Source organism: Leguminivora glycinivorella, chromosome 14 (genome assembly GCF_023078275.1).
Source record: "Leguminivora glycinivorella isolate SPB_JAAS2020 chromosome 14, LegGlyc_1.1, whole genome shotgun sequence".
In the NCBI taxonomy this organism is placed as follows: Eukaryota; Metazoa; Arthropoda; class Insecta; order Lepidoptera; family Tortricidae; genus Leguminivora; species Leguminivora glycinivorella.
The window spans coordinates 3,785,729-3,802,652 of NC_062984.1; the positions used below are offsets into that span (position 1 = coordinate 3,785,729).

Genomic DNA, 16,924 nt, shown 5'->3' on the forward strand with positions numbered 1-16,924 from the left:
AAATAAAAAGTGGTTAAATGTGAGCTTGACTCGTGCAGTGAGGGTTCTGTACGTTTTTACTACAAATATGAAGGCCATAGTACAGTCAACTAATTGGAACCCTAGGTCACTGTAGGACTATGCCACAGTGACGTTATAAATCAGATTGTAAGAAATTTCTTACTGCTTGTTATTTTGACATGGTTGTAGAGTGGCCTGGGGTTCCAATTGGTTGACTGAACTTTAGAATGTATGTGAGCGCTAGTAGCCTAGCGGTAAGAGCGTACGTCTACTTTCAATCCGGAGGTCGCGGGTTCGAACCCCGGCTCTTACCAATAAGTTTTTCGGAATTTATGTGAGAAATGTCATTTGATATTTGCCAGTCGCTTTTCGGTGAAGGAAAACATCGTTAGGAAACCGGACTAATTCCAATAAGGCCTAGTTACCCTTTGGATTGGAAGGTCGGATGGCAGTCGCTTTTGTAAAACTAGTCTACGCTTTTTGGGATTAGTTGTCACAGCGGACCCCAGGCTCCCATGGCTCCCAGGCAAATGCTGGGATAACGAAAGGAGGATGATGAGTACTTGGGAATGTACCGTCAGATATTCGACTAACTGTCATGTTACTCTTAAGGTTATTATGTACCAAAAAAAAACATTTTGTTTTAAAAACGATATAAGTACCATATTCTATTCGACGCGTCGTTATATCGCGCGCGCGTCGCTCATAAAAAAACAGAAAACAAAAAAATACGTTGTATATGGTGTAAACCTTGAATATCCTTAAAATATTAAAAGGTCAAGGTCACATTTTTTATCTAATGGAGCGATTATTTCCGAAAATATTAACAATATCAAAAAATGATTTTCGTAAACCCCTATTAATTTTTAAATACCTATCCAACCATTATATAACACGTTACGGTTGAAATGAAAAAAAAAATTACTAGTGCTAACGGTCACTGAGATTATCCGCGGACGGACGGATAGACATGGCGAAACTATAAGGGTTCCTAGTTGACTATGGAACCCTAAAAACGGAAGTACAGCTTGACATTTTTTGTAGAAATGGAACTCTTTTTTAGGGTTCCGTACCTCAAAAGGAAAAAACGGAACCCTTATAGGATCACTTTGTTGTCCGTCTGTCCGTCCGTCCGTCCGTCTGTCAAGACCCTTTTTCTCAGGAACGCGTGGAGGTATGAAGCTGAAATTTAATATCAATTACTCAGGTCTACTGTCCCTTGAAGCTGTGAAAAAATCAAACTTCTAAGCCAACGCAATCAAAAGATACAGCCGTTTATGCCGCAAATTTTCGACACTTGCAAGGGAATCAAAACCTACAGGGTGCTTCCCGTGAACTCAGAATCTTGAAATTTGGTACGAAGCAACGTCTTATAGCATAGATAAAGGAAAAATTACGAAAACCATAAATTTTTAGTTACATCACATAATATATTTTTTTTTAATAATTTTAACCTTACTACCCATTTCCTCATAAACGCGTAGAGGTATTAAATTGAAATTCATACCAAATACTCAGTTCTATAATACCTTTAAGCTGTAACAAAATCAAACTTCTATGTCAACGCAATCAAAAGAAACAGCAATTTAAGCTGCATATTTTGAAACTCGCAAGTACTCGCAAGGGAATCAAAACCTAAAGGGTACTTCCAGTCGACCTAGAATCTTGAAATTTGGCATGAAGCAACGTTTTATAGCACACATAAAGGAAAAATTCCGAAAACCTTAAATTTTTAGTTACATTACAAAATATATATTTTTAGGGTTTTTAATAAATATAAACTTATTACTTTTTTCCTCATGAACGCGTAGAGCTATCAAGTTGAAATTCATACGTTTGTACGGAACCCTCGGTGCGCGAGTCCGACTCGCACTTGGCCGGTTTTTGTCATAGCAACACTTACTTAACTGTTCTCATACAAAAGTGCCTCAATAGTTGCCCCATGCAAAGCGTTTTACATAGACGGTGGCGCCTCTATTAATTTCTACTTTTTTAGGGTTCCGTAGTCAACTAGGAACCCTTATAGTTTCGCCATGTCTGTCTGTCCGTCCGTCCGTCCGTCCGTCCGTCCGTCCGTCCGTCCGTCCGTCCGCGGATAATCTCAGTAACCGTTAGCACTAGAAAGCTGAAATTTGGTACGAATATGTATATCAATCACGCCAACAAAGTGCAAAAATAAAAAATGGAAAAAATGTTTTATTAGGGTACCCCCCCCTACATGTAAAGTGGGGGCTGATTTTTTTTTTCATTCCAATCCCAACGTGTGATATATCACTGGATAGGTATTTAAAAATGAATAAGGGTTTACTAAGATCGTTTTTTGATAATATTAATATTTTCGGAAATAATCGCTCCTAAAGGAAAAAAAAGTGCGTCCCCCCCTCTAACTTTTGAACCATATGTTTAAAAAATATGAAAAAAATCACAAAAGTAGAACTTTATAAAGACTTTCTAGGAAAATTGTTTTGTACTTCATAGGTTTAGTAGTTTTTGAGAAAAATACGGAAAACTACGGAACCCTACACTGAGCGTGGCCCGACACGCTCTTGGCCGGTTTTTTTGCTAGGCTTTACAGTCTGACTAAAAATATTAGAAATTAAAAAATATCAACATTGTAGTGTTCATCCCTTTCAAATCAATATGTGTGAGAAAACGGGACGATGTTGCCACTTTTTATTTTTTTTCTTTTTGGTCAGACTGTATTTTAGCGTGCGTCCTTCACGGTTCCTTTCGCTTCCTACAGAACCCTAATAAAGGAAGTCTACGACACAAATCCAATATTATATCAACAGATGAACTAATAACAAATCGTCTGTCATTCGGTCATTGTTCCGTTAGAGTTTGTGGGTGAAACACGACATGAAATTAAGTATAGTGGTGATGTTAGTGTGCCTGGCTGGAGCTGAGGCGAATTTTGCACAACACTTCTTCGATAAGATATTAGTAAGTTTTTTGAATCAGATATCAAACAAAACAAAAACTAAATCTAAATCGGTTGATCCGTGCGAGATCCGCGCGTCAAAGTTATAAATACCATCCCGTCGTTTTTGTGTCGGGGTAGGGTTGTAAATAGAAAAAAAAACAAATGTTTTTTTTTTTCAGAATTATGAAAAAAAAAAACATGAAAAAAAAACCGAGCACCCTGGTTTTTTTTCTAAATATGGTTTTTTTTTTCAGATGAACAAATAATACGACAATAACGGTTTTTCGTGAGTTGTAACGTGTTTCAATAACAATAACGTACATTTTAATTCAATTAACATTCAGTATACAAACGTTTATTGGGGAATCCCCGATGCTGCGTGTAGCGTGGAGAGGCGGTGGTGTTGCCAACCAGTAAATAGTGATAACTACCAACTACAGATTTCGTAAATGTTACTTTTATAAGACCAGAAATTAAAGTTATTTGATTAAATTCGTTAACATTAAAAACCGTATAAAAGTATTAACTACTTTGCAAATATTGAGATTTCGTACTTTAGAAAAAAAACATACTCCAGAAAAAAAACTGTTTTTTATCACGGTTTTTTATCATGTTTTTTTTTCAAGCCAGAAAAAAAACCGTTTTTTTGCAACCCTATGTCGGGGGTTAAAAAAGGGAGAATATAACTTTTTTATAGCACAGCGAAATGGTACTGACATTTTTTCAAATAGATACAGTTACGATGTAAAAATTCATCATCATCCTTCTTGCGTTATCCCGGCATTTGCCACGGCTCATGGGAGCCCGGGGTCCGCTTTGACAACTAATCCCAAGGTTTGGCGCAGGCACTAGTTTTACGAAAGCGACTGCCATCTGACATTCCAACCCGAAGGGTTACTAGGCCTTACTGGAATTAGTCCGGTTTCCTCACGATGTTTTCCTTCACCGATAAGCAACTGGCAAATATCAAATGACATTTCGCACATAAGTTCCGAAAAACTCATTGGTACGAGCCGGGGTTCGAACTCGCGACCTCCGGATCGAAAGTCGCACGCGTTTACCGCTAGGCCACCAGCGCTTACGATTATTTTTACGATGTAAAAATTGTACGCGTTAATTAATTATAGACGCTAAACTTTCGTGAGACGTATATTTAATTATTTTTTCTACTCCCGTAGTGTTATTCGTCATTTACAGTGTCGTGAATAGATCTTTAAAACCCAACATAAAAGATGCCAGCCGGGGGCCGGCGTCCTGCGCACCCACGTATACGATATAGCTCTTAAAGCATTGTTAGGAAGCCTTTAATGAAAATAGCGTAGGTGCGCGGGGCGCCGGAGCTGGCAGCGGCGCGGGGGAGTGCTAGCGACAGGGTAAGTGCAGGAACAGAGGGGACTCGATCGTGGCGTCTTTATTAACAGTTTTCGGCTTCGCCTCAAATTGTTACTCACGCCACTCGTCTTTTTTGGCCTCACTTAAACGCCAGTTTCATAAAATACTATAAATAAACGACTGTACCGTACCTATCGCAACTGTTGCGACATGTTTCGAATCATTTAGGAGGCCCGTCGAGCTAGACTCCAATGGAGTCATGCGCGGATCCAGGGGGGTGGGGAGTCATGGGGGTCACATGTATAGGTGAACTTTAAACAAAGCATTTAATACGTAAATGAGTTTTTTATATCGTTTCAGGAACAGTTGGAATATGGATGGAATTCTTTTATAAACTTTATGAAGAGACCTTCCAGGTCTAGAAGAACACATGGTATGTTTTAACAAATTATGCAGAGGCAGTTTCTTTGGGTACTATTATTTATACTATTAGTATGAAACCTGCGAGCGTGGCACACTAGTTGGATAAACTTTATCGCCTCAGTGCGTCCTTATCGCACTTCCAAATAGTGCGAAAAGGACGGCCTGACTAGCGTTGAAAAAAGGAAGAGATTATTGTGTTTTCATATTTGGTTGACCGTCTGTCCTTCATCCATTTCTGCTTCCATGTCGTCAGTGCAGAATAAAGATTAATTTATAAAGTCGATCTGGCAATAATCGATTTCTATCTCTGGTATGTGTCCGTCCAAACAATGACCAATTTCTTTCATTTATAATCTTTTTTTTCTCGATTTTTTTCTATAAATTTCTGAAAAAAAACCAAAGGAAATGAAAAAAAAAACGTTAATTTTCCGGCTTTTTTCATCGCTAGGCCCGATACTATATCGTTTATCACGTGATCGTGCTTGCCTGCTCACTAATGTAGTGTTATCACAAATATAGGGACGAAGGAGGTTCCCACCTCCTTGCTGGGCGATTACTATTGATATGTTTAGCTCCTAAGTCCTAATACGACCTCGGTCTCTTTAAACGTAGAGTGAATAGGCTATAACTGAATCGGTGAGCTCCATCTTAGACTCTGTCTTCACTTCCCATCAGGTGTGACTAGGGTCAATCGCCGATCAGTCCATAAAAAAAAAAGTCTAAATAAGGTTATGTAGCCAAAAAGTGTCTGTTCTAAGCATTTCACTCTACACCTCTTAACAACCATTATCTGACTAACTCAGCTAATATTTAGCATATAATAGATCCGATCTATCTATTAGGTCAAACATGTCAGATCCATGTCGTATATAGTAATATTTAATGTATACGAATTGGGCCGACACGATGATGATCCAGTCCATATCCAAAATTTTCAGTTTTTCTGTAATATTTACAGCACCAGAAACGACTGAAACTACTGCAGACTATTGGTGGAGCACGACAATCTCGTCTACAATTATAAGTATATACCTAACTTAATACAAACAAGACAATACAATACAATACTCTTTATTGCACACCTCACATAGTTTACAAGTATGCACAATACATATGTGAATGCTTTGTAGTAATCAAAGACTAAATATAATAGTTATTTGTTATACAAGGTTGCAAAGTTGTATTTTAACGCCGAGTGTGGAATTGAAAAACGAGCATTAGAAAGGATTCTATAGTTGAACCACGAGCGAAGCGAGTGGTTCGAGAATAGAATCCTGAACTTGCGAGTTTTTTAACACACGAGAAGTAAAATACATTTGCACCCGAGTGTAACACAAAACTTTTCCCCTCACAATAGCGAGGAAACTACAACGCAAAAAATGCGTTTATCACTGCTTCCAGTAGTTCCACAGGTGGTAAATCATCTTTATTACTAGATTTACCTACTTTTATCAATTTTAAAACAGTTAATTTGACTTTATTAAAGGTCAAATTACTTTACCCACTAGTGGATAAAATGCGTTTTTACCCGCTGGTATTAAACGACAAAACGCGTGTTTCCGAGCCAGTGAGGGGAAAATATATTTTCACCACACCAACTGGTAAATATCAATTTTGCTATTCGAAAACGGATAGCAAAATTGCATTGTATCCACAAGAGTGCAAAGTAATTTCATACTTTTAACTTGATGCCTTGAGCTGGGCGGGCAGAATTTACCTATAAATAACTATTTTGAATTAATTGAATAGATTGCTAGATTTTATTTAGTTTGATGTTTTATAGTAAAGTAAGTATTTAATTTTGTTCGTGTTGGTGAGGTGAAAAATGTTGTGTTTCACTCGGTGGCAAAGTTTGTTTAACCTACGTGTCTTGAAACCTTCGCAAAGTTAAGATTCCACTTTTAGAACCACTCGCTACGCTTGCGGTTCAGTATTGGAATCTTTTGCTTGCTCTGGGGGGCGATTTTTGAATCTCGCATACGGGATTTTGTCACTAAAATACCGGTTGAAAACGGTGACTTGTTTATTATTTTCAGTGATAATTTTCTGAATTCGAACACGTGAGACTCAAAAATCGGCCCGCTGGTATCAATTTTGGCACGTGCGGTTAAACAACCACTGTGCCCCTTGTAAAGCAAATAACTATTATTGGCTTTACTAATGTTGTAAAAGGTCCTCGTTCTCTGGGATAGGCAAATCAACCGATTACCGTATAATAGTCCGTTCTCTATTGGGAAAAGGTATGAATTTTTGAGTACAGCATTGGCGCTTGGTATGGATATTATAGGTACACGTCCCCCCCTTCGGACACGGAGTTCAAAGTGGCTACCGGTCTTATTTGACTCAGGAGGACGTGTATAATACCCATACCAAACGCCAATGCTGTACTCAAAAATATATATGATACCTCTCCATACAAGCATGCCCAATAGAGAACGGACTATAATAATAAAAACAAAAGTAAATATTAATAGTTTGTCTGTGAGATCCTTTATATACTTCTGTTACATTCCTGTTTCGATTATTTTGCAGCTAGAGTTTTTTTATTGCAATTAATTTATGTACAGTCAACCAATTGTAACCCTAGGCCACTGTAGAACTATGTCATAGTGACGTTATAAATCAGATGATAAGAAATCTCTTACTGCTTGTCATTTTGACATGGTTGTAGAGTGGCCTAGCGTTCCAATTGGTTGACTGTACCTACATATTTACATGACCAGTCACGGCCAATAAAATCCTACAAAAAGACTGCGTAAATAAATATTTGACACATTAATTTAAAGTCACACACAGGTCGAACGCGATTAATTAACATTATTTTTACCTTTTTTCCCAACGTTTCGGCCAGGTTGCACTGGCCGTGGTCGCGGAAGGCTGACGTCCCAACAAAGTGTCACCGGAGATGTAAACAACACAAAACTACCCGATATTAAATTATATAAATGTTCGGGGTAGACAAATTAATATAATCTACCCGCTTTTAGTTAATGTTTATTTCCCACCACACGACACACAGCACTCACAACATCCGCGCACTGGTCCGAAGATAATATTTGACACGATCATAAGGCTCTAGAAACTAAATTTTCTCATATATTTTTGCCGCCTTTTTGATGGGATATTGTTGTCAATTAAGCGCTGGTAGCCTAGCGGTAAGTACGTGCGACTTTCGTTCCGGAGGTCGCGGGTTCGAACCCCGGTTCGCACCAATGAGTTTTTGGGAATTTATCTGCAAAATGTCATTTGATATTTGCCAGTCGCGTTTCGGTGAAGGAAAAACATCGTGAGGAAACCGGACTAATTCCAATAAGGTCTAGTTTACCCTTCGTGTTGGAAGGTCAGATGGTAGTCACTTTTGTAAAAACTAGTGAGATTAGTTGTCAAAGCGGACCCCAGGCTCCCATGAGCCGTGGTAAATACCGTGAGAACGCAAGGATGATGGTTATTGTTGTCAGTGATTTATTTATTCATATTAGGACTAAAAACAGCAGTCTTTAAACAAGATTCCTTTGTTTTCAGCTAAAGCAACCACAAATAAGAACTTACCAAAAACTGTAAAGAACTCATTTACAACCTCGACAACGACTTCTCCGAAACCGCCCTTGGACGAAATTGTACAGACTACGTCTCCCGAAATGATTCACTACTTTCAACGCAGCAGGCACCAACGGGTACTTAAATAACACTGTTCAGAAATCCAATAACATTTTTCCACGACAGTCCAAGCTATATTTACACGAAGGACTGCAATTTCTATGATTAAACACACTTCTACTACATTTTTAATAAATTATTCCGTAGAGCCAATGTAAAATAATATATTATATCAATAAATATTATAGGATATTCTTAGTGTAAGACCTGAGTACGCGTTCATATTGAGCGTGCAGCGGCGACTGAGAATCTTCTCCTCTTTTTGAAGTCGGTTAAAAAGGCGACAAAAAAAATGGCCAATTTTCTGCGAATTCTTTGCCTCTTCTTTTCTTATACACGCTGCCAAGGAGTGGAATTTCTTGACGGCGGCTATTTCGGAGCTCATATCCTGGGAGCTATATTACCTGGCAACTTTCAAATCAAGAGTGAATAGGCATCTTCTAGGCGAGCTCACTCCATCGTAGGCCACGTCTTTGTCTTTGGCTAAACTGTGGCCAAGAGTAGGTAAGTCCACTTGTAAAAAAAATTGTCTTCAACTTTATAAATAGCGTGCCTTTAAAAACCTTGGTGTTGATGGAATCATCAACTAGCCATTGCTTAAAAAATGATTGAAAATGTAGGGGGATTCATTTCCATTCGAAAATTTGATTTTCGGCCGTTTTTTTGCGAATATTTGGTTGACCGTCTATAAAATTCCAATTCCCTTTTCAGGTTCTGTTGCCGTTCTTTCCGAGACCAAAATGGCGAATGGACCGCTGGAACCAAATACAAGAAAGTCCGGACATAATGCCATGGAGAGATCAATTTCCTGGAGGCAGTGCTGGGAGACCTTTCGCTTTTGTAGACGAAGGTATGTTTTACCACAAAATATAATTTATAATGTAGACGGCCAACCAGAGCAGAGATGAGAATGTTAAGATGGATGTGTGGCGTGACAAGAATGGACAAGATAAAGAATGAGTATATCAGAGGAAGCCTGAAAGTAGCTACGATAGTAGAAAAAGTAAGAGCGAATTGACTAGCATGGTATGGACATGTAATGCGGAGGGATGAAAGGCATGTGACGAGAAAGATATTACGAATGAATGTGGAAGGTGGTGGAAGTGACAGGAGAGGAAAACGAAGAAGAGGTGGATATGTCACCGTAAAATTGTAAAAACCGTTAGTTTATAATTTCACTAGTGAGATTATGAACTAACGAAATATTGTGAACCATAACGTACAGTTCACAATTTGACGGATTATTTTTACGTTAGATTATAATCTAACGAAGCGAAACCGTCAAATTGTAAACTGTCATGGCGTCGGAACGAAGCTAGCGCTCTGATTGGTCGGTTTTATAGTAGATCGTTCTGTGGCCATAGAGTGACTGACACCAATAGACACTGCTATCACAGATGTCAATCAAAAACCTCATTAAACTTTTATCATTCAAATTCGATATATTGTTTAAGGAAATGGTCGAACTCGCCAAATAAACAAGTGAGATTATAAACTGACGAGTTATGGTGAACCGTAACGTTCACAATTTAACGGATTATTTTTCGTTAGATTATAATCTAACGGAGAGAAACCGTCAAATTGTAAACTGTCATAATATGCGTCAGGGGCTAGTGCCCTGAATGGTCTGTTTTTTGTTAGATCGTTCTGGGCCCATAGAGTACCTAACATAAATGGACACTACAATCACAGATGTCAATTATTAATACATTACTCTTCTTTCAGACGTGTTTTGGTTTATCGACACTCGTTTCAAACTTCCCCTTTTTTGCACTTGTATCGTTCGACGTTTTTAAGTACAGATGGCCCTCCGAAGTTTCGTCCTGACATATAATGAACCACTTCTCGCACTAGTGCGTAAAAAAAGCACCATCTGTACTGAAATCGTACATTTCGTTATAAGTGCGAGATGTATGTCATTACCTCACGAGTCCCGAGACTTTGCGTGCGAAAAGGAAATTCGTAACTCGTATCGTGGCGTGTCGATTTAAAACATTAATCTATCGCCACTCGTTTTTAACTTCCTTTTTTACGCACTTGTATCGTAATGTACTATTTTAATACATTAATTGACATCTGTGATTGTAGTGTCTATTTATGTTAGGTACTCTATGGGCACAGAACGATCTAACAAAAAACTGAGCATTCAGAGCGCTAGCTCCTGACGCATATGACAGTTTACAATTTGACGGTTTCTCCCCGTTAGATTATAATGTAACGAAAAATAATCCGTTAAATTGTGAACGTTACGGTTTACCATAACTCGTCAGTTTATAATGTCACTAGTAAGATTATAAACTAACGGTTTTATTTTTTCGAAAATTGAATATTAAATCACAAGAAATATGTACCAATTAAGCCGCCACATAACAAGCAAAGTAACTGACAATTTTGTTTATTTGGCGAGTTCGACCATTTTCTTAAACAATAATTATATCGAATTTTGATGATAAAAGTTTAACGAGGTTTTTGATTGACATCGGACACAAATACTTGTTTTATGAGGACAATTTGGCGTAAGTCGTACACTATTCTTAACAATAATTTTGTAAAATCTGCGATAAATTTCATGTAAATTGCTATTTTACTGCGTATTTTTTTTATTATTATGTAATTAAGAGGGAATCATAAGTTTATTTTGGAATTAATCAAATGAAAACTTCGCAATTAAATTACATTGTGCGCTAAAATTGTCGTATATAGCACTGAGTACTGTAGGCGGATCCATCAATGTATAAAAATACTTTTTTCGAGGTTTTCGTAAACGATCGGTGCGATTTAGATGCCTCTTGTGGAGGCCGTTCTTAAAAAATAATGAAAAAGTATCAATTATTGGTAAGTGCCTCCACAAAGCTATTTAAAGTAATAAAAAACACATTTAAAAAAGTGTTTTGGAACTTACTTATTTAGTACTATATTGGTCATAACTCATAATGGTCATGATGTATTTAATTGTTTACTCTTTTTCTTAGTTCAGCGGCAGTTTTCACTATGTTCAGCGGCAGTTTAATTCCTGTAGCGTTACTATAAATATCGACGAGGGTACATAGCAAAACATACAACGATAGATTTGTGGAGGCACTTCCCATTATTATTATTATTTATATTTTTTACGTCATTTTCACCCTATAGAGCACTAAATTTGCACCCATCGTTAAAAGATTTCTTAAATTAGAAAAATGATCCGCCCTGTAACGTACATGAGATTAGGGAGTTACGCCAAAACGCCCCAAAAAATTTTTTTAGCTTGGTGGATACGACAAAATGCTCTTTCAAACTTAGTAGAAATGACGACTTTTTTTAGGGCGTATCGGACATTTTTTCAAAGGTATCGAGACGTTGAATATACCATTCGATAGAGAAAAAAAATCTGAGTATAACTGCATTCATAACTCATTTTCGCCATTTTGTCCCTTACGCCCTTTGAGCCTACGGTCATCGATATATCGAATTTTGATGATAAAAGTTTAACGAGGTTTTTGATTGACATCTGTGATTGCAGTGTCTATTTGTGTCAGTCACTCTATGGCCACAGAACGATCTACTATAAAACCGACCAATCAGAACGCTAGCTTCGTTCCGACGCCATGACAGTTTACAATATGACGGTTCCGCTTCGTTAGATTATAATCTAACGTAAAAATAATCCGTCAAATTGTGAACTGTACGTTACGGTTCACAATATTTCGTTAGTTCATAATCTCGCTAGTAAAATTATAAACTAACGGTTTTTACAATGTTACGATGACAGATAGACTGTGTGAGACATGATATGGAACTAAAACAAGTTAATGATGAGATGACGAGTGAAAAAGATGTGTGGAAGAGAAAGACATGCTGGGATAATGGTAAGAGAATGATGAATGTAGACGGCCAACCAAATCTTGGCACTAGAAAATTGAACGAAATTCAAAATTTTTATGGGAATCATTCTTAATAAATTTTTAAGTGTTATTGGGTTTTTATGATGCTGCCAAGGTTCCAATTCAAGATTTTTAGGAAGGCACGTGTTTAATGAAGACACTAGGCTGGTGAGCATTTTTCAAATTTGTCGGCGTTTTTTAGCGCAAGATTTGGTTGAGCCCAAATACATCAGAAGCCTCACTGTATGAGCCGCGTCTTAAAAATTTTTTTGGAAATTATCTATCTATCTATAGCAGCCTTTAAAGCGCCCGTTTTCGGACATGGCCTCCTCTCCATTCCTCCACGCTTTTCGGTCCATTGCCATCCGCATCCAGTTATCGCCAGCTAGTTGGAAATTATAGTTTTAATTTATTGAGCCCCGTTGAACTTTTCAGTTCCAATTATTGATTTCTCCTTTCTGACACAACGTACATCTTTTTCCTTAATTTATGCTGTTTAACAGCATCCACTGGCCAGTTTCACTAGTAGTGACAGTTGTCGCCAGTTGAGTTGACTCTTCGCTGTTCGTTGCCTGTTCAACAAGTATATATTGACGCTGAGTATTATTACTTATCAACCCAGATATTGGAATAGAATTGTCAGTGTCACTGTGATAAAATAAGATACCGCCATGCCCTTCTCCCATTATTTGCGGTGGGCGCAACAGATCATCTTCCTCCATTCCTCTCTATCAGCCGTATAGTCCGTTTTTCCATACTAGGTAATACCTTTCAATCTCATATCATTATTCACACATTCCATTCATCTTTTCATAAGCCTTCCACTACCACTGTATCCATCCACCATCATATTTACTACTCGTTTTATAACATTGCTTTCATCCCTCCGCATTACCTACATGCCTATACCATGCTAATCTACTCCCTCTCACCTTCTCTGTCATAGGGCCACAGAATACCCCCCTCTCCCCGTTATACACAAGATACCCACTACATAATAAGGAGTAACTAGCAAAAAGGTATACAAATTGAATTTGTCTCGCAAACGTGACCATGACTCAAGTCGAAAATCGTGTCTTCTCATCCGTTTTACGTACCTGCTTATTATTCTTAAGTCGAACTTTAAAAGCCTCCAAAGTTACCACCGTCATTATGTCACTAAGATACCCACCACATAGGTAAGGAGTAATAAAAAATATAATACGACGACCGGTCTGGCGCAGTCGGTAGTGACCCTGCCTGCTACGCCACGGTCCCGGGTTCGAATCCCGGTAAGGGCATTTATTTGTGTGATACAATCATACATACATACATACAATCACGCCTGTATCCCATAAAGGGGTAGGCAGAGCACATGAAACTACTAAAGCTTCAGGGCCACTCTTGGCAAATAAAGGGGTTAAAAGAAAACGAAACTGTGGCATTGCAGTGACAGATTGCCAGCCTCTCGCCTCCACCACAATTTACCCCATATCCCATAGTCGCCTTCTACGACACAAGCCTTCTTGAGCTTACCGTGGGCCTCAGTCAATCTGTGTAAGAATATCCTATAATATTTATTTATTTATTTATTAATACGATTTTTTTTTGTCTCGCAGACGTGACCACGACCAAGGAGTTTGACCAGCATGCCGACGATGGAATTGGAGTAATGATGTTTGTATAGACTTATAATTATAAGTTTACGTTTTTTTACATACATATGTATATATTATATACTAAGTCAATGACATAACATAACATAACATACAATCACGCCTGTATCCCATGAAGGGGTAGGCAGAGCATATGAAACTACTCAAGTTTCAATGCCACTCTTGGCAAATAAGGGGTTGACAGAAAACAAAACTGTGACATTGCAGTGACAGGTTGCCAGCCTCTCGCCTACGCCACAATTTACCCCATATCCCACAGTCGCCTTCTACGACACCCACGGGAAGAAAGGGGGTGGTGAAATTCTTAACCCGTCACCACACGGGCAAGTCAATGACAAAGATATAAATTAAATTAAACTATAACTAAATAAACCTTACTTGTAAAAAAATATCCGATTTAACTGTTCTTTGTCGTTCTCGGTGAAAAAGTGCCTATTACGCTCGCAGCATTTCCGCGTTGGATTACTATGGACAGCTGCTTTTGTACCAGGAATGACTCGGAGCGGGGACTTCCTCCATTTTGCCTAAGTCGACGTTTATGTAAACGTTTTTAGACCTATATTTCGTATCTTTGGGTATCTTAAATAAATTAAAAACCAATTGTATATAATTTGTGCCATGATAAATTGTGATACCTTTGCAGCGTTTATAATTGAAACCTACTCAATTCCTTTTGCTATCCTTGAAATAAAAGTAGGTACTGCTATATAAGAGTTTGTTTACACGATAAGACAAGTAAGGATGAATGAACTTTACCAAGAATTTTACTTCCCTTTTGATCTCTATGAACCTTATGGCGGGGGTGTGATTACTAATCAGTAACGATACCTAGCTAATTATTTCTAAAACAATTAAATGCTTGCGACATTTCGTCTCTAAATCGCAACGTCGTACGTTGTGCGAGGAAGTCGCCAGATCTTCGGTCACCGTTACCTCAACCAGGCGCTTCGCGATTTCTGTGAAAAGCATGTTTGCGCCCAGCAGACCTATAGTTTCAACGCAATAGACTTATATTGACCGGGATATAGACCGTGATTACACTTTTCGATTTTTGTCAAGCTCCCTATATTTCAACGCAGCTCGCAGTTGCATGCATCATAATCTACGGAAAACTGAAGAAGGGTGGATGTCAAAGTTGCGTAGACAGCGCGATGTACCCTCCTTCACGCGCGTTGGCTGCGTTCACTTTCAGCGTTACCACTGGTCACATTCACACTCGATGGATGGATTATATCCCGATCAATATAAGTCAAAAATAACCGTGACTTATTCAGAACTTTCAACGCAATAATTATGCATTAGAACCAGTTAAATTCTAATATAACTGTAGAGAATGTACTATCACTAATTGCAGACTCAAGTGAGCGGAATCAAAACATTCATTGTCTGTGTCAAAGCCTGCTCAGTGCTCAGTCTGTTTGATTCCATTGCGTCCGATGCTATTCTAACCAATCTTCAATACCAATCTAAAATCAACTCTTACCCCTAAAACAAGAATTCACTTTCTATCGAACGTAAGACTAGACATACTCTCTTTTAGAAAAAAGTTAACTTGCAGTACAGTCAACCTATTAAACATGGACACGGATAAACTGACATAAATATGTATACGCGACCTTATGCCCACATATTAAGGACCTGTATACATATTTCTGGCACTTTGTCTGTGTACATATAACCTTGACTATACAATCCTGGAAGTCGACCCTTCTGTTCCAAATTCAAACTCGTACCGTTTAGAACAAGATTCAATTTGAAGTGAAGTAAAAAATTGTTTTACGCTCTTTCGCAAAGATGGTCTACATTTGAAAAAGGACGTAAGTGGTGCAGTAAAGCATTGTAGATAAGCCTTTTTGTAAGAAGGATAGTAAGAGCTTGAGCTCACGTGCTCAATTAATGTGTGAGATTGAGCTAGCAATTGTTTTCACAGACCTGGATGGTCTGAGCTGTGTAACTTCAGTGACAGTGCCTTTGTTTAGAATGTAATAAAGAATTGTAAGGTTGTCTATTAAGAAAAGAGGATCGAGTGTATATGGTGAAATTGAAATCGTGATCCGAAATAATTATGTTTTTATTTCTCTATCAACAATTTTATTGAATTATGGCGTAGGCACAGAATCTACTTTTACGAAAGCGACTGCCATCTGACCTTCCAACTCGAAGATCAGGCATTATTGGGATTAGTCCGGTTTCCTCACGATGTTTTCTTTCACCGAAAAACAACTGGCAAATAGGCATGAAATGACATTTTGCACATTAAGTTCCGAAAAAAGTCATTTCAAGTCAAGTTTTCATGAAGTTTAAAATGTACCTACATATTTTATTATAAAAAAGGAAAACGGAATAAAATGATTACTTTTTTATACTACGTGGTGGCAAACAAGCATACGGTCTGCCTGATGAAAAGCGGTTACCGTAAACTATGGACGCCAGCAACTCAAGAGGTGTTAGATGCGCGTAACCGACCCATTAAAAACTTTTAGGTACACTCCTTTCGCTGTGTAGTGTTGCTGTGTGTGTGTGTGCTATTCTATTTCCGATTTCTCTCTCTTCAAGTTCCTCTTTCAAAATATTCTACCAATTTCAATCCCAAATACCTCCACACAAGTTTCAAAACTGGCGGCTTAGCCGAAATGACAATCGCTGACGCCAGACGCCGACTGAAATGACAGACCCTGTCGCGCCAATATGGAAGCGTGATAGAGATATACTTCGTTTCTTTTAAGATTAGAATTATCTGTCAAACGGGTAAACAAAGAAGCAGTGGTCGTAGACCTTCCTTCTTCGATTTCGGCCGATACCACTGATTTCTTGGAACTTATAACTTATAATACTATGTACATAAGTTCCAAGAAATCAGTGGTATCGGCCGAAATCGAAGAAGGAAGGTTTACGACCACTGCTTCTTTGTTTACCCGTTTGACAGATAATTCTAATCTTAAAAGAAACGAAGTATAGGAACGGTAACGATATTGTTTTTGCATTTGGCTACGTACCCTGATGTTATGGATAGATGGGGTCACGGGAGATCAAAGTGTTGCTTATCGGTACCCTTCGATTCCAGACCGACC

The 16,924-nt window shown here is 38.2% G+C and overlaps 2 protein-coding genes across 3 annotated transcripts in view; one reads left to right on the plus strand and one right to left on the minus strand.

Moving 5' to 3' along the window:
• The window catches only part of LOC125233357 (integrin beta-PS-like), a 22,043-nt gene extending 14,501 nt beyond the window's left edge, over positions 1-7,542 (minus strand). Inside the window, exon 1 of the mRNA XM_048139341.1 lies at positions 7,506-7,542. The gene's annotated coding sequence lies outside the window, so the exon portion shown is untranslated. The remainder of the gene's footprint in view (positions 1-7,505) is intronic.
• LOC125233358 lies at positions 2,846-14,000 on the plus strand. 2 transcript variants are annotated; one of them, XM_048139342.1, is made up of 6 exons: positions 2,846-2,943; positions 4,616-4,688; positions 5,637-5,702; positions 8,201-8,352; positions 9,047-9,185; positions 13,797-14,000. In XM_048139342.1, the coding sequence occupies exons 1-6, from the start codon at positions 2,860-2,862 to the stop codon at positions 13,862-13,864; spliced, it is 582 nt and encodes a 193-aa protein (XP_047995299.1). In that variant the 5' UTR covers positions 2,846-2,859; the 3' UTR covers positions 13,865-14,000. The 2 variants fall into 2 exon arrangements, with proteins under 2 accessions (XP_047995299.1, XP_047995300.1); XM_048139343.1 differs by lacking the exon at positions 5,637-5,702.
• Positions 14,001-16,924: the final 2,924 nt, after the last annotated feature.